The 18185-nt window shown below is 44.9% G+C and overlaps 1 protein-coding gene across 3 annotated transcripts; it reads left to right on the top strand.

The window, feature by feature from the left end:
* The first annotated feature begins 1350 nt into the window (after positions 1-1350).
* On the top strand, positions 1351-17955 carry LOC140458874 (butyrophilin-like protein 2). Of its 3 annotated transcripts, XR_011953726.1 has the most exons (8): positions 1353-1589; positions 2307-2376; positions 7787-8131; positions 8269-8307; positions 9290-9634; positions 10402-10504; positions 11881-12075; positions 15010-17955. XR_011953726.1 is itself a non-coding variant. In XM_072553597.1 (7 exons), the coding sequence occupies exons 1-7, from the start codon at positions 1437-1439 to the stop codon at positions 11939-11941; spliced, it is 1083 nt and encodes a 360-aa protein (XP_072409698.1). In that variant the 5' UTR covers positions 1351-1436; the 3' UTR covers positions 11942-17955. The 3 variants fall into 3 exon arrangements, 2 of the variants coding, with proteins under 2 accessions (XP_072409698.1, XP_072409697.1); XM_072553597.1 differs by having other exon boundaries at positions 1351-1556; positions 11881-17955; XM_072553596.1 differs by having other exon boundaries at positions 11881-17955.
* The last annotated feature ends 230 nt before the right edge of the window (positions 17956-18185 follow it).

Below are 18185 nucleotides of genomic sequence, written 5' to 3'. Positions count from 1 at the left end.
AATCAGATTGAGAGTGGATCTCAAGAAAGGGAATTCATGGAATGTCTACAAGATGGTTGTTTGGAGCAACTAGTGTTCAGGGATGTGTGGGTCGGGTGTATTAGTCAGGTGTATTAAATGTAGAGCAAAAGGGTAAGGGAATGGTTCTGGTTGGGTTACTCTTCAGAGGGTCGGTGTGTACTTGTTGGGTCAAAGGGCCTGTTTCCACACCACAGAGGTTCGAAGGATCGGGTATTGAACACTGGGTTGACAGTGTGGTGTTGGAAAAGCGCAGCAGGTCAGGCAGCATCTGAGGAGCAGGAGAATCGACGTTTCGGGCAAGAGCCCTTCATCAGAACTGAACACTGGGATCAGGTTTCTGAGAAAACTATACTCAGAATTATGAGTCTGAGAGGGCATGGAGATGTTTCCACTTGTAGGAGAGGTTGGGATCTGAGATGAGGAGGAATTCCTTTAGTCAGAGGGTGGATCTGTGGAACTCCTTGCGGCAGAGGATGTGGAGGTGAAGTCACTGTGTGTATGTTAGACGGATATGGTTAGGCTTCTTTTCCACCTATCCACTCCACCCTCTCCTCCTTGACCTATCACCTTCATCCCCTCCCCCACTCACCCATTGTACTCTTTGCTACTCTCTCCCCACCCCCACCCTCCTCTAGCTTATCTCTCCACTCTTCAGGCTCACTGCCTTTATTCCTGATGAAGGGCTTTTGCCCGAAACGTCGATTTCGCTGCTCGTTGGATGCTGCCTGAACTGCTGTGCTCTTCCAGCACCACTAATCCAGTATTTGGTTTTCAGCATCTGCAGTCATTGTTTTTACTTTGAAGAAAGGTCATTAACTCTGCTTTCTCTGCACAGGTGCTGCCAGCTGCTGAGCTTTTGCAGTAATATTTCTAACCTTTTTTGAAAAGGCAGGTTCTTGATTGGCAAGCAGAAAAAACTGTCATGGGGATGAAACAAACTTGACGGGCTGAATGGCCATGTTTCTGCCCCAATATCTTACATTTAAAAGTGATTGTTGAATGATCCTATCGTCAATCAGTCAAAGATCACACGATACTAGGCTAGTCCAGCAGGTTAATTTGAAACTGCAACCTTTTGGAGGAGCGCCGAATGGGTGCAGTTTCAAATAAACCTGTTGGACTATAACCTGGTGTTGTGTATCTTTTAACATTAACAATCAGCACTAACCATATCCGAGAACATTTCTGTCCAATTGAGTCTCTGCTTTCTTTAAACATCTCCGGGCCTTTGTGATTGGCTCTTATTGCATAGCACTGACCAACCAGGAGCCGGCCTCGCGGAAAGGGGGGAATTTCAAAGCACTCAATGAGCTTCGAGATGAACCAGGTCTTCCGGGGATTTAATCCTTTGTCGCCGCCCTCTCTTAGGGATTCAGCATTACTCTCTTCCCCTACCCTGTGATCCAGGGGACCACATGGTCCCCTCGCGCATCTCCGGGATTCTCCTCTCTTTTGGGATCCCATTCCCAGTCCTGGATAAAGTCAGGGCTGGTTGTTCACTCTGTGCCCCAGAAATGGCTGGACAGGAACAGCAGGTGCCGAGTGAGGCTAGACGGCGAAGGGAGAGTGTGAGTGGAGCAAAAGCGATTGAGAGTCGGGGAAAGAGCGGGTGTGTGCTCGGGGATGTCGAGTCGGGGGAAGGGGGAGAGGACGGGGAAAGAGTGGAGAGAGGCTTGTACGGGGGGGGGGGGGGGTGGAATAGCAGGCGCAAGAAAGATGAATCTATAGAAGAAAGTTAAAAATCACACAACACCAGGTTATAGTCCAACAGGTTTAATTGGAAGCACTAGCTTTCGGAGCGACGCTCCTTCATCAGGTGATAGTGGAGGGCTCGATTGTAACACAGAATTTATAGCAAACATTTACAGTGTGATGTAACTGAAATTATACATTGAAAAATTGACTGTTAAGCCTTTCATCTGTTAGAATACAGTGATAGTTTCACTTTCATGTGCAAATCACAAAACCTTTTTTTTTAAAAGTTGCATTCTCGGGTTAGCTGTTAACAATGGTGATAGCTAGACAATATGTTGAAGGTACTGGATTAGTGGTGCTGGAAGAGCACAGCAGTTCAGGCAGCATCCAACGAGCAGCGAAATCGACGTTTCGGGCAAAAACCCTTCATCAGGAAGGTTGAAGGTGATAGCCCCCTGTGTTCTCTGTCTATGACCTGATGTTTAGGTTGATTTAATCTAAAAAGTGAGATAACAGAGTTTTACACAAATTCATGCAGTTTTTGAGCTCAGAGTTCTACAAAAGGGGCTAACTATGTTTTCCTGTTACAGGGACACAGCTCACAGAAACTACTCCCCCCGCTGCTGCTGCTGCTGCTAAATGTTGTTGCTGCTGTTTCAGGTCAGTGCTGTCACCGCTAGAACATTTCTGCAGTGATTAAAGGCTGGGGATGAGGGAAATTACCTTTAGCTGCTGCGTGGATTGCAAGTGGACCCATTGGGGGGAGTGGATACCATGGGTTCATGCTTCACACCAAGATCATGAGAGCTGAAAGGAAGGAACATAATTTCTTCAGATGGTACTAGGATGGTAGACTGGGAATCTGGTGCTGAAAATGTGCTGCTGGAAAAGCACTGCAGGTCAGGCAGCATCCAAGGAGCAGGAGAATCGACGTTTCGGGCACGAGCCCTTCTTCAGGAATGAGGAAAGTGTGTCCAGCAGGCTAAGATAAAAGGTAGGGAGGAGGGACTTGGAGGAGGGGCATTGGAAATGTAATAGGTGGAAGGAGGTCAAGGTGAGGGTGATAGGCCAGAGTCGGGGTGTGGGGGGGGGGGTGCGGAGAGGTCAGGAAGAAGATTGCAGGTTAGGAAGGAGGTGCTGAGTTCGAGGGATTTGAGGTGCTCTTCCTCCAACTGGTGTGTTGCTATGGTCTGGTGCTGGAGGAGTCCAAGGACCTGCATGTCCTTGGTGGAGTAGGAGGGGGAGTTGAAGTGTTGAGCTACGGGGTGGTTGGGTTGGTTGGTCCGGGTATCCCAGAGGTGTTCTCTGAAACGTTCCGCAAGTAGGCGGCCTGTCTCCCCAATATAGAGGAGGCTACATCGGGTGCAGCGGATGCAGTAAATGATGTGTGTGGAGGTGCAGGTGAATTTTTGGTGGATATGGAAGGATCCCTTGGGGCCTTGGAGGGAAGTGAGGGGGGAGGTGTGGGCGCAAGTTTTGCATTTCTTGCGGTTCCAGGGGAAGGTGCCGGGAGTGGAGGTTGGGTTGGTGGGGGGTGTGGACCTGACGAGGGAGTCACGGAGGGAGTGGCCTTTTCGGAACGCTGATAGGAGAGGGGAGGGAAATATATCCCTGGTGGTGGGGTCTGTTTGGAGGTGGCGGAAATGATGGCGTTTTTACAGGGGGCAGGGTGGGAGGAGGTGTAGTCTAGGTAGCTGTGGGAGACGGTCGGTTTATAGTAAATGTCCGTGTTGATTCGGTCGCCAGAGATAGAAATGGAAACCTCGTAGTCCGGGAACCCCGCACTGCCCGGTTCTACCTCCTTCCCAAGATCCACAAGCCTGACCACCCTGGCCGTCCCATTGTCTCAGCATGCTCCTGCCCCACTGAACTCATCTCTACCTACCTCAACACTATCCCCCCTAGTCCAGGAACTCCCCACATACGTTCGAGACACCACCCACGCCCTCCACCTCCTCCAAGACTTTCGTTTCCCTGGCTCCCAACGCCTCATCTTCACCATGGATATCCAATCCCTCTACACCTCCATCCGCCATGACCAGGGCCTCAAAGCCCTCCGTTTTTTCCTCTCCAGACATCCCCAACATTACCCTTCCACCGACACTCTCATTCGTTTGGCTGAACTGGTCCTCACCCTTAACAATTTCTCCTTTGAGTCCTCCCACTCCCTCCAGACCAAAGGGGTAGCCATAGGCAGACGTATGGACCCCAGCTATGCCTGTCTCTTTGTTGGCTATGTAGAGCAGTTGATCTTCCGTAATTATACTGGCACCACTCCCCACCTCTTCCTCCGCTACATTGATGACTGCATTGGCACCACCTCGTGCTCCCGCGAGGAGGTTGAGCAATTCATCAACTTCACCAACACATTCCACCCTGATCTTAAATTTACCTGGACCATCTCTGACACCTCCCTCCCCTTCCTGGACCTCTCCATCTCCATTAATGACGACCGACTTGACACCGACATTTTTTACAAACCCACCGACTCCCACAGCTACCTGGATTACACCTCTTCCCACCCTACCTCTTGCAAAAATGCCATCCCGTATTCCCAATTCCTCCGCCTCTGCCGGATCTGCTCCCAGGAGGACCTGTTCCACCACAGAACACACCAGATGGCCTCCTTCTTTAGAGACCGCAATTTCCCTTACCAGATGGTTAAAGATGCCCTCCAACGCATCTCGTCTACATCCCGCACCTCCGCCCTCAGGCCCCACCCCTCCAACCGTAACAAGGACAGAATGCCCCTGGTGCTCACCTTCCACCCTACCAACCTTCGCATAAACTAAATCATCCGCCGACATTTCCGCCACCTCCAAACAGACCCCACCACCAGGGATATATTTCCCTCTCCACCTCTTTCTGCCTTCCACAAAGACTGTTCCCTCCGCGACTACCTGGTCAGGTCCACGCCCCCAAACAACCCACCCTACAATCCTGGCACTTTCCCCTGCCACCACAGGAACTGTAAAACCTGTGCCCACACCTCCTCCCTCACCTCTATCCAAGGCCCGAAAGGAGCCTTCCACATCCATCAAAATTTTACTTGCACATCCACTAATATCATTTATTGTATCTGTTGCTCCCAACGCGGTCTCCTCTACATTGGGGAGACTGGGCGCCTCCAAGCAGAGCGCCTTAGGGAACATCTCCGGGACACCCGCACCAATTAACCACACTGCCCCGTGGCCCAACATTTCAACTCCCCCTCCCACTCTGCCAAGGACACGGAGGTCCTGGGCCTCCTTCACCGCTGCTCCCTCACCACCAGACGCCTGGAGGAAGAACGCTTCATCTTCCGCCTCGGAACACTTCAACCCCAGGGCATCAATGTGGACTTCAACAGTTTCCTCATTTCCCCTTCCCCCACCTCACCCCAGTTCTAAACTTCCAGCTCAGTAACTGTCCCCATGACTTGTCCGGACTTGTCCTACCTGCCTATCTCCTTTTCCACCTCTCCACTCCACCCTCTCCTCCCTGACCTATCACCTTCATCCCCTCCCCCACTCACCTATTGTATTCTATGCTACTTTCTCCCCACTCCCACCCTCCTCTAGCTTATCTCTCCACGCTTCAGGCTCACTGCCTTTATTCCTGATGAAGGGCTTTTGCCCGAAATGTCGATTTCAAAGCTACTTGGATGCTGCCTGAACTGCTGTGCTCTTCCAGCACCACTAATCCAGAATCTGGTTTCCAGCATCTGCAGTCATTGTTTTTACCGCATAGAAATGGAAAGGTCTAGGAAGGGGAAGGAGGAGTCTAAGAAGGTTCAGGTGAATTTGAGGTCGGGGTGGAAGGTGTTGGTAAAGTGGGTGAACTGTTCAACCTCCTCGTGGGAGCACGAGGCAGTGCTGATACAGTCATCGATGTAGCGGAGGAAAAGGTGGGGGTTGATGCCAGTGTAGCTGCAGAAGATGGACTGTTCCACATATCCTACGAAGAGGCAGGCATAGCTGGGGCCCGTGGCTACTCCTTTGGTTTGGAGGAAGTGGGAGGATTGGAAAGAGAAGTTGTTCAGGGTGAGGACCAGATCAGTCAGTCGAAGGAGGGTGTCAATGGAAGGGTACTGGTTGGTACGGCGGGAAAGGAAGAAGCGGAGGGCTTTGAGTCCTTCGTGATGGGGGATGGAGGTGTACAGGGACTGGATGTTCCTTCGTGATGGGGGATGGAGATGGGAATCTGGTAGGCCTGTGATCGGTGACTGAATGCTGGCAACAGGTCTGAGAAATGCTATACGTTAAACATGTGAGAGGCGATTTCGGTTCAAACAATTAAGATGTGCCTGACCCAACAGGCTTCTCTATAATAAAAGACAAGACATGCTTCTTTTGTAAGAACATTTTGTATACTCAAAAGTGGGATAATTTAAATTGTGCAAATGCTGACATTTTGTGAGCAGAGTGAAAAACAAGTCCTTGACTGATAAGACTATAGGATAGAAAAACAACTCGAGAGACATCTGCTACAGATTGATAAGACCACTAACACAGACAGAGAAGAATAAGTCCTTGACTGATAAGACTACAGGGTAGAAAGAAACAATTCTGGAGACATCTGTTGCAGACTTTGTGACGAGGGTGCAGAATGGAAAAGTACTGACGGTTTAGAGTGTGAACCTCTTTAGATCCAAAGAGGGGAGGGACTTGTGCTGTATATAATGAGAAACTTTGTAAGCCTCAGCGCGCCTTTTTCTCAGAAGGGTGCCCAACTCTGCAGACTTGCTAATAAAACTTTGTTCTCCTGAATTTGTCTAGAGCGATTATTAAGAAGCGATTTACGTTTCTAACTAACAGAACTGAAAATTTTTGCTGTGTGTGGGGGGTGGGGGAGGAAAATGTCATCAGGACTGGGGATTGGACTTTAAATCCTGGGAAAGGGTGAAGTCTGACTGTATTGATGGAACTTTGTTCCACCATTCAAATCACATCACGACTGATCTGTAGTCCAAGTCCACTTACCTGCCTTCGCCCCATAACACTTGTACTTTTTGCTTAATAAAAAACACTCAGATTTTAAATTAACTGATCCAGCATCCACTAGCCTTAGAGCAAGAGAGTTCCAAACAATTACCACCCTTTTGTGTGTAGAAGTGCTTTCTAAGATCTCTGCTGAACAATCTAGCACTAATAGTCAGACTGTGGCCGTTAGTTCTAGAATCCCCAACCAGTGGAACTGGTTTATTTATGAATTCAGTCTTTTACTGTTCATATCTTGAAGACTTTGGTCAGATCACCTCTTAACCTTCTAAATTCTGGAGAAAAAAAATTATATTCTCTCCTCGTAACTAGACCCTGAAGTTCAGGTATCAGTCACGTAAACCTACAATTCGTACTCTCTCCAAGACCAACATATCCTTTCTAAGATCTGTTTGCAGTACCCCAAGTGAAGTCTAACTGGGGTTTTGTATAATACAGCAAAACATCTGCATCCTTATCTGTACCAATAAGTTTGTTTTGGCATCCACTGTATTTGACTTCATACTATTGAGAAAGTACCTTTAATCTATCCTTTTCAGCCCAAAAGGAGAGGGGTAAAGTGTGATAGGTTGGTAACAGAGGGAGGTAAGATCCACATTTTGGATTTCAGTCGATGGGTAGTTACCCCTTTAGATGGAATTTGATTTTGAGTATGTAGCTGTTTATTTTAATTCACAGACCAAGTCAGTTGACCCTCAGTAGTCAACTGTTGCAGTCTTTAGTTTTATTTAAAAATAAATAAGTTTTGAGTACAGTTCTTGTTTTTAAAAGCTATGAATTGGATTTTTTTTTAACAAGGCTGTTGCTGGGATTGGATGGTTTAAGCTATAGGGAGAGGCAGAATAAGCTGGGGCTTGTTTCTCTGGAGCATCAGAGGCTGAGGGGTGACCTCATATAAAATCATGAGGGGCATGGATAGGGTGAATAGCCAAGATCTATTTCCCAAGAGAGAAACTAGAGGGCATTGGTTTAAGATGAGAGGGGAAAGGTATAAAAGGACCTGAGGGCAACTTTTCATGCAGAGGGTGATGCTTGTATGGATATAATGTAGCAGCTGTGAATAATGGATAATTATTTTCAATCTCTTCTAGGTAACTCGCCTGTCCCAGTTTCTGGGTACCTGAGGGAGCAGGTCGTGCTGCCCTGTACCTACAAAAGGAATGCCCCAGTGTCTGATTTACAGATAATCTGGGGGACACTTAAGAGGGAAATTGTCCACAAGTTTGTGAATGGGAGCGATGATTTAAGAGAACAAGACCCACGGTTCAGAAACAGAACAAACCTGTTCAAAGATCAACTGGAACAAGGCAACTGGTCAGTTCTGATCTCTGACCTCCGGGAGACAGACCAGGATGAATACCAGTGTCAGATTTACAGCAGAATGGAGGATCACTTTCGATGGGAGGGAGTTGTTTCTGTCCATCTCTCTGTCACAGGTAAGAGATTTCTGTTCCTGATATCATGTTTAATCTCTGATTTTAAATGGTGCATTTATTGTTGACTAGTCTGGAGTCTCCGAATACTTCTGCAGTTTGTTTCACACACCGTACTAAACACATAATATTTCCTTTAGAGCGAGCTCCTACACCTGCACTGAACACACCTGTACTAGGTAAGTCTGTTTCTAAACTACTGCATTATCTTACGTTGGATCATGCTGGATCGATCGGGAGGAACATTGGAAGGTTTGAAATGCTATGTGATATTTTCACAAGAATTACTTTGAGAGTGTGAGTGATGCGAGTCACTAACCTGGGACTGGTCCTTAAACTCCCTGCAATTGTTAAAAGCAAATTACTACGGATGCTGGAATCTGAAATCAAAAGAGAAACTGTTGGAAAATCTCAGCAGAAAGCTTTGACAAAGGGGGAGTTAGACTCACAACGTCAGCTCTTTTCTCTCCTTACAGATGCTGCCAGACCTGCTGAGATTTTCCAGCATTTTCTCTTTTGGTCCCTGCAATTGTTACTTATGTTTCTCAGACTCCCCTTCCTATCGCTTTCAGATATAGAATTCTGAGAATTCCTGCTTTCCTCAAGCAGTAGTGTTTCTGGAATTGTGTAGGGAGTCTCCGTATAATATGAATAAAACTCTTCTGTTAGGGAATCTGATGGGATTAGGATTGATTCTGGTTATAATCAATGGAGAGAAACATTGACTCACTTTTTGCACGTCTGTTTACACGTATGACGATGTAACTATTTAAAACCAATAACTGGAACTACCATTATAAATAACGTGTTGCTGAGTGTTAACTTTTTCAGACCATGGCTTGAATCCTAACATCTTGATATTGAGGCAGAATGACAAAGTTGGAAAGTAAAGAAGGCAAGTCCTTTGCCTGGATTCCACAACCTCACAGGACCTTCTGTCAAATTTCTGTTGGTGTATTCAGTCACATGTACATCAATGGTAGAAACTCTCATCCCTAAGTAAATGCCATCCACAGACCATGGTGACAAGAACTAAAGACGCAAGTAACTGATCAGACCTTCATATAAATCCAGCATCACAGTGTAACCATGTGAAGCTTGGGATGTAATGTACCAGCAGGGAGGTTCTATCTGTGGATAAATCCTTTCAATCTTTTCCAGGTGACTCGCCTGTCCCAGTTTCTGGGTTCCTTGGGGAGCAGGTTTTGCTGCCCTGTATCTATAAAGGGAATGTCCCAGTCTCTGATTTACAGGTTATGTGGGGGACGTCCAGGAGTGAAATCGTACACAAGTTTGTGAATGGGAGCGATGATTTGAGAAAACAAGACCCACGGTTCAGAAACAGAACAAACCTGTTCAAAGATCAACTGGAACAAGGCAACTGGTCAGTTCTGATCTCTGACCTCAGGGAGACAGACCAGGATGAATACCAGTGTCAGATTTACAGGAAGGTAGCTGCTCGCTTTGATTGGGAACAGACTGAACATGTTCATCTCTCTGTAACAGGTGAGCAGTGTCTGTTTCAAGTATTCTGTATTTAGTCTTTGGTTTTATGGTGATGGTATTGCAGGAACTACGTTACTAGATAACTAATCCAGAAACATGAACTAACCATCAGAGGAATGAGTATTCAAATCCTGCCATGTCATTTTCAGAAATTAAATTCAGTTTATTAAATAAAAATATGGAAGTCAGATCCCAATAAACATGACCATGAAGCTGTTGAAACTGGTTCACTCATCCCTTTTGGGAAGGAAACCTATTACCCTTAGCTGTTCTGATCTATGTGTGACTCCAGTCCATAATTAACCTGAGTGAGTTTTAACTGGACCCTGACTTGTTCAGATGCTTCAATCAAGCCACTGGATGGACTGGAAAAAAACTGAATGGACCAGTGGCTACAACCCAAGGACTGAATCAGGACACAACAAAGATACATACCCAGTCCAGTCAACATGGTAAAGAACCTACACTAAAGCTGGGCTGTTGGATTTAATTGAAAAGAGGCTGCTGCTGGTCATTGTCCAGTTCTCTCTATTGGAAAGCATGTATCCATCCCATTGTAGGGCAGTGTGTGTGTGTGTGTGCAAGGAGCTGTGTAGTGGTCCGGTGTGTGTGACTATTGGGATCCAACCTCCCACATCCCTACAGGACTAGAATTAACCAGAGATCAATTTGTATTCTGCTGGTTCTGAAAGACTAGGTGCTGAAGGTCTCTGCTGTTAGTTTTGTTTGTGTGTCCCAGTCTGTTAATGGCTTCACTCTGTCTCTAGGTCCTGGACTCTCCACTGGAACAAGCGCTGGATTGGGAATCGGGATTGCTGCTGTTTTTATTGTAGCTGGAATTGTGGGTTACATTGTCCTAAAGCGACGAAGGTGAGTTCTGGAATGTTCTACTCTTTCCATGGTAACCCTTTGATCTTTGTATAACATTGTGTGAAATGTTGCTGAGCTCTGTCCCTGTCAATTCCCTGAGCTGTGAGGATGCAGCATTCATTCACTTCCAGCTTGTCATCCCCTCACTGTTGAACAGTCTCTGTGGATTGAACTGGAGCAAATATTATCCCACTAGAAAACCAGAGAATATTTGAGGTGGTGCCACACAATAGGTTTTTGCACAAGGTTCCAGACTCTACAGTTAGGAGACCCAAAATCCTTCCTGTGTCTATCATCTTTCACTTCTTCAGAATTTTAAGTTTCCAAATATATCCTTTTCATTTTTCTCAGCACCAGGTAATATTGGCCCAAGCTCCTCCATCTACCCCCCCATATGCCAATTCCACCATACCAGAAATTGGTCTGGTGAACCTCTGCTGCACTTTCTCAATGGGACTACAACTGTACACACTGTTCCTGGTGTGGTCTCACCATTGTTGTATGCAATTGGAGCAAGGCATCCTGTTTGCTTTCTAAATTTCTTGCTATGTCTGCACATTAGCTTTCAATAAATTGTGAACAAAGCTGTTTAGGTCCCTGGATATCAACACCTTTCTAACCTCTCCATCATTCCTTAAATAGTCTGCACCTCCATTCTTCCTATCAAAGTGATTAATGGACAGAAACAGAGTAGGAATATCTTTGTTTATTAATGAAACTGTATAGGTCTGTTGGGGGGGGGGGGGTCTCTCTATTCACAATCTACATCAATTGAGACTTGATGGGCTTCTTCTGTACTTTATACTTCTATGGTCAGGGTAATATGTGCAAGTTTGCATGTGGTGGAAATTTGGCTGGGAAGGTAAGCAGTATGGAGGGCACAGAGACTGCAAAACTGATGTAGGCCCATGACTGGGCAATGATGGTGGGAGATGGTGTATAGTTTTGTAAGTGTGAATGGTCAACTTTTGGAAAAATGGAAAAGTAATATTTTTACAGTGGGAGGTCAGTGCATGGCATTCAAGGAGGAATTTTTACGCCAATTCCAGACAACTAAAGTCACAAATATATTTGTTCAAGAACTGTTATAAGGATAGCCATGCAGGTACAGACTGCTCAGTGTAAGAGCAGTGATGGAGAAACTTCTGGGAATAATTATTTGGGATTGAAGTAGTAGTCATGCAGAAAAAGGTGTATTAATTGGGAAGAGTCAGCACTGACTACTTAAGGGGAAATTATGCTTAACATTTCTGGAGTCTTTTTTTTGAGTGAAAAAGAAAATGTTGCTAAGAGTAATGCTATTGATGTGGCATATGTTACATTCTAACAACTTGTAAGAATGTGTAATGTGTACTCTGCTGATCTCACTCTACTAGGAATTGTGATCAAAGCCACTCCAGGCATCAAAGCATCTCATGGTCTCTCTGCGAGAGGTGACCTGTTCAGATCAAGCACAGAGCCTCATGCCAACAACACCTGAGCATCTGGATGGAGCGACTGGGGGAACGTGGCTCTCCAACACTAATTTTTCACTGCACTGAACCTGGATTCCATATATTCACCAGCCTCTGGTTGTAGAAATTCCTTCTTCTCATATCTGTTCTAAAGTGATGTCCCTTCACTCTGAGGCTGTGCCCTCAGGTCCTTGTCTCTCCTAATCATGGAAATGTCTCTGTCTCTAATTGTTCAAAATTGACACTCCAACCAAAATGAAGCACTGAACGGTGATAGGAAATCTGTTCAGGTGAAGCACAGAGCCCTGTGCCAACAGCACCTGAGTATCAAGATGGAGCAGCTGGAGAACAAAACCTTCTGGGGAATAGGATTGTCCAGCACTAACTGTGTTTCCACTGTAAACAGCCTGGCTCAGGGAGGGGGGAATCAGCCCAGTATTGTAGCCTTGTGGAAGGTGTTTGATACAGTGCCACACAATAGATTTGAGGAAAGTTATAGGTCATGGAATAAAAGAGACTTTAGCAACTTGGATTCAGAATTGGCTGAGGGGAAATAAAAAGAACTAACTGTTAAAATGGATATTTTTCGGACTGGAGGAAGCTTTGTAGAAGTATTCCCAAGAGGCTGGTATTAGGACCCTTTTATCTTCCTGATGCATTTCAAAGTTTGCACATGAGGCAAAACTTGGAAGAATTAAATACTGAGGATTGTGTAGAACTACAAAAGGGGTGGCACGGTGGCACAGTGGTTAGCACTGCTGCCTCACAGCGCCGGAGACCCGGGTTCAATTCCCACCTCAGGCGACTGTGTGGAGTTTGCACGTTCTCCCCGTGTCTGCGTGGGTTTCCTCCGGGTGCTCCGGTTTCCTCCCACAGTCACAAAGATGTGCAGGTCAGGTGAATTGGCCATGCTAAATTGCCTGTAGTGTTAGGTAAGGGGTTGATGTAGATGTAGGGGTATGGGTGAGTACGCTTCGGCGGGGCGGTGTGGACTTGTTGGGCCGAAGGGCCTGTTTCCACACTGTAAGTAATCTAATCTAAAAAAAGGACTTAGACAAATGGGTGGAGTTGACAGATGGGTGGTAGACTGGGCCCAATGTAGAGAAGAATGAGATGATGTATGTTTGATCAGATGATCATCAAAAGCTAACATTAAAATAGGGTGCACAATTCTAAAAGGAGTTGCAGGAGCAACAGGTGGCCAGACAGATGAAGAGAACAAGGAGCAAGTGAGGACTGCAGGTGTTGAAGATCAGTCAAAGTGTGGTGATGGAAAAACACAGCCGGTCAGGCAGCATCTGAGGAGTAGGAGAGTCGACGTTTGATCAATGAGCTCTTGGTCACAATGAAGAGAGGAGTTAGTAAAACATCATTCATAGGGTCATGGAGTGTCAGAAAAAATGTAATGTTGAACTTGTACAAGACACTTGAATAGAGGATAACAGGAGATCTGATAGAGGGTTTCAAAATCACAATCAGGTTTTACAGATTAGAGAGGAAGAAAATGTTCCTATTATAAAAGGATTGAGAATCAGAGCACAGGTTTAAATTGCTTTTCAAAAGAAGCACATGCAAACTGATTTTTAAAGGAAGTTTTCACGCGGCAAGACTTAAGGTATGGAATGTGCTTTCCTGGCAGTGTGCTGAATAGGTTCCATTGAGGCATTCAAGACAGTATTAGATAATTGAAACAATTTTTGCAAGGTAATTGGGGGGGGGGAGAAAGCAGAAGATTGATACTAGATAATGATGCCCACTTGAAGAGCTGGTGCAGACACAATGGGCAGCACCTGAACCAGAACACATCAGTGATAGTCCCAAGGTAACAGGCAGGTGGTTAGGAAGATAAAGGGGACATTGGGCATTATTGGAAGAGGAAGAAGTATTAGAGGACAAAGTCTTGCTGCAAGTTACATACGGGATAGGTATGAGCAAATTAGAAAATTGTGAAGGATTGATCCCAATCCAAAGCAGGAAATCTTTGCCTCAGTGTAAAACAAAAGTTCCCTAGACTCAGTCCTGGGATGAATGGGTTCAACAAAGGTGAGATTATTTAATGGAAATATAATATTCTGGGGGTCTTGAAGATAGATGCTGAGTGGCTGTTTCCCTCCTACCTGGATGGAATTTTGTATCTCAGATGGTTGTAGATGCTCTATTGGTCAATATATTTGGGGCTGAGAGCTAGATTTTTAAACTCTCGCCTTTGTTTTCATATTCCCTTTGTGGCTTATCTCTACCTATCTGTAATGTCCTTTACTCACACAACACCATTCCTCCTCTTTTTCCATCACTCCACCACAGACAGCTGTGCTTTCAGCTGTCTGGATGCTAGGGTCTGACATGTCCTCTTTTCTGACTTTATCGGAATCCCACTCCTGTGCTGTGATTCTCTTTATAAAAACCAAACACTGATCAAACTTAATTTCTTTTCGTGTAACTTATTGTTGAGTTTAATCATCCTTGTGAAGCATTTCAGATGTTGTCTGTCAAAGGTGTTATTTAAGAGCATTAGAATATAGGAGCAGAATTAGACAACTTGGCTCATCAGGTCTGCTCCACCTTGATATCATGGCTGATCTTTTCCGCATCCACAATAAGTGCAACCTGATATTCAAACCTCTAGCATTTTCAACACTCCCAACACTTAGTCTGGGCATCAGAGTATTCAGTGACTGGGAAGCCCATCTCCGGATTTCCTTGTTTCACTCAATATCCACATCTCTCTGCTCACCAACACCCAATATACATTCCTCACAGTGGGAGGAGGAACTACTGCAGGGTTCTCTCACTCACTCTCCTCTGGCCCTCCCTCTGTCAGACAGCACAGCTCCTGTGGAGTGTCTAGCTCTTGCCCACTGCCTCCTGTATAAGCCTCCTCTCATCTACACTATCCTCTTATCACAATACAGCTCCTGCCGGCCATTTTCCAGCTGTCATTGGTCCACAAGATGTTGTGTCCTTCAATACGGCTGTGCTCCTGAATAGCTCCTTTTTACATGTGACCAAAATGTTAAGAGTGTAATATGCTCTCTGGTTTTTCTCTCCTAGACACTCCAGCAATCGAAATGAAGCATCGAATGGTATCACTTTTTGAGGGGCGATTTGCGCAGGTGAAGCATGGAACCTTACGACAACAGCATCTGAACATCAGGATGGAGCGGCTGGAGAACAAAACCTTCGGGGGAACGGGGCTGTCCAGCACTGACTGAGTTTCCACCGCACTGAGCCGGGCTCAGGGATGGGGGAATCGGTCTAGTGTTGGGAGGATTGAGTGATTCCTGGTGGAAAGTTTATGTGGGTGATGCTGCCAGGACCCCACTTGTTGTCCATCTCTAAATGACCCACTGCAGTCTTTGTAGTGATGGTGCTCCCACAGTGGGGAACAGGGGAAGAGGCTTCAGAAACTCCCCCTGCAGCAGCGCCTAGTGGGCAAAGCCAGGAACTACATTACTGCCAGCAACTGGTTTATATCTAGGATTCAGACTCTGGATGGTTTACAGACTGAAACTGCAAGGATTATGCAACACACTAACTTGCTATTCTGAAAAAATCTTGATTATCCGTACTCTGTGCTCTCTGTCCAATATGTGGTATGTTATTGTTGACTTTCTGATTGGGTGGGAAGAAGAGGAACAACTTTTAACTTTGTGTGGGAGGAGCTAGGTTTGTGGTGGGGGTTTATTTACCACCAGTATTCCGTACAATCCAAGGGTGAACTTTATTCCGAGTGACACTGGAGGATATGGTTTCTGTTGGTACAGATGAGGCTTTGTGACAACTGAGTATTGAAAAGTATGGTGGGGACTGTAATCTAGAAGGCTTTTTCTGTTAAGTGTGCTGGAATACACTTCTGCTTTCTTAACCCAAAATTGGCCTTTTGATATTTTTGTCTGTTTCATGAGGCTCATTCATCTGTAAGAACTATGTCACTTTTACTTGATTTTCTGCTGTTGGAAAGGTTTTTTTTGAACTGGCGATGTTTTCAAAAAAAAAAGAAAGGTTGTACTGGAAAAGCTTTTTTTTAATCCCATCGATGTTCTCTGCTTTCCCATGTCTTTTCAAGTCATCAGTCTCAAAGATAATTTTTGATCCCCTTTACAGCTTTATCTGATAGGTTTCAGTTGGGGGGGAGTGGGGGGAGAAAGAGTTCAAGTCAGCGAGACTCATGGATAACACCATCTCTAGTTACTCTTTGCTACCTGTTTGGGTCAATTTGTCTGAGGTGCTCCTGAGACTGGGAGGTGTCAGACAGTTACCTCACTGTATTCATTGTCTGATGGGAGTAACTCATTTTCTTAAGAACAAAGAGCAGCAAAAATGAATTATTTAATATATGACCTCAGTCTCCATAAATCTCTTTTAGGTCCTTAATTGGCTCTGGTCCTCCTGTTTTATCCTTTTCCTGTTCTTGTGTTTGTGGAAGTCTTTTGGCAGCTAACATAAAAAGTAAATCAATCTCTTGTATTATGAAGTTGAAGGTGTGTACTGTACCTTGAGAGTGAACTGAGAGATAACAACAAGCACCTATGTAATGTGACTAGGTAGTCAGTGTGCTGGAAAATATATAACATTTGGCTGTGAAAGGAATACCTGAGTTTTGGTGGTTGTTTTGACAACAATTTAAACTTAACCAATCCATTTAAATTATGCCCCAGGATACTAAAACCCAATTGTTTGAATTTATTGGTTCGATGTTGGCAAAATAATGAGATGATCCAATGTTTTGGGGGGAGGGTTATGAATGCAGACATTTTGAAAATTGGCCAGAGAGCAACTGCCATCAAGACAGAAATGCATGGGGAGCTAACATGCTCACCAAGAAATTAGGAAACACTCTCAAAAGGTACCCTTTCTCATATGAAACATTCTCATAGTAAAAAGAAAGTCAACCCAGGGAGATCTTCAGCCGGAAGAAAGACACAGAAGACAACAGTAGCTGTGTGGTTTTGAAATTAAGTTGATGTAATTTCAAAAGTCTTATTGGAACAGTATATTGTAATACAGTTGGAGGCAGATAGTAAGCAATTGAAAGGGGGGTTTAAGAGTTGAGTAATTGTTGTTTTAATGCTCACTTTCAGAGTTAAAAAATTTTGATGTTATTTTCTTCGAATAGTAGAATTTGGGAGTTCTCTATCCCTCATATTTTAACAGATTACAAGGTGAGGTGAGCTTTTCTGGGTGTTTGATTTCATTAGCAGAGGGGTTCACCACCATATTGTAACACTTATACTATCCTTGCTTTTCCTATTTGTGATTTTTTTTTTGCAATTCTACATTCGGCCTGGTTCCCATTTATAATATCAATCTGCCATCTGAGAAAAACATCCCCTTTCTTCTCCCTCTATCACTTTCTAGCCAGAGTTGTGAATTTCTTTAGCCTATCTCTCCTTCATATGTAGCTTGACTATACCTGAACTGTCTTCTCTATGAAGGCAGTGTGTTGTTCTTTTACAGTTTTGTTGCCAGATTTTGATTCCAGTTCTATGGTGTTGATTAACCTGATCAGTCCTGCACCATACCCAGAGGGAATATTACTGATTAGCAATTGTACCCCTAAGAAGCATGACACTATGTGCAAGCTTAGCTTAGGAAATTTTCTTTGGGAGAATAGCACACACCTACATGATGTATGAGCTGTTGAAAATGAGGATGTGGCCAAGGAATCCCTAATGGAGTCTAATTGGTTTGAACCAAAGCTTTCTGATCATATGTGGAGTCAGCCAAGCCTGCAATATCTTCCACCTTCATTCACATACTGTATCAAACCACTGGCTGGAAAAGGATGATAAGAGGAGGCACTCTGAACAAGGGTTTTTTTTTCTGTTCATTATCTGATTGCAACATTTCTGCTTTCTTTAACAGCATTCAAAAGGCCAATTTTGGGTTAATGAAGATCTACCAGTGAAATCTGAACAATAATAGTTTAGCTCTCTGCTTTCCTTCTGTGTGATGGTGGCTTGTTTTTGAAAAAAAAAGTTTTTTTTTTGGTTGGAAGTCCATGTTTTCTTTTTTCCAAGATTTTGTGTGTCATTAGTCTCAGACAATTTTGAATAGTTGCACTGTGCAGCATCATTCAGTGAGTTTCATTTGGAGGATGGGGGTGAAGGTTGTGGGATGGGGGCCCTCACTGGACGAATACTCTCTTCGAGTTACACTCTAACGACTATGGAGTCACGAGGCTTGTGTGTGTGCGTGTGCGTGTGCACAGCTGGGGGGGGGGGGGG

Source organism: Chiloscyllium punctatum, chromosome 34 (assembly GCF_047496795.1).
Source record: "Chiloscyllium punctatum isolate Juve2018m chromosome 34, sChiPun1.3, whole genome shotgun sequence".
In the NCBI taxonomy this organism is placed as follows: Eukaryota; Metazoa; Chordata; class Chondrichthyes; order Orectolobiformes; family Hemiscylliidae; genus Chiloscyllium; species Chiloscyllium punctatum.
The sequence above is the reverse complement of the archived record's forward strand: the minus strand, read 5'-3'. Positions and strand labels throughout refer to the sequence as shown.

What these genes read in the sequence shown, in the direction of transcription:
- LOC140458874 (XM_072553596.1), top strand. Translation starts at nt 1,437, where the DNA reads ATGGTCCCCTCGCGCATCTCCGGGATTCTCCTCTCTTTTGGGATCCCA. An exon ending in TGTTGTTGCTGCTGTTTCAG is followed by an intron (nt 2,377 to 7,786) that starts GTCAGTGCTGTC and finishes AATCTCTTCTAG; the next exon opens with GTAACTCGCCTGTCCCAGTT. An exon ending in ATTGTCCTAAAGCGACGAAG is followed by an intron (nt 10,505 to 11,880) that starts GTGAGTTCTGGA and finishes TCACTCTACTAG; the next exon opens with GAATTGTGATCAAAGCCACT.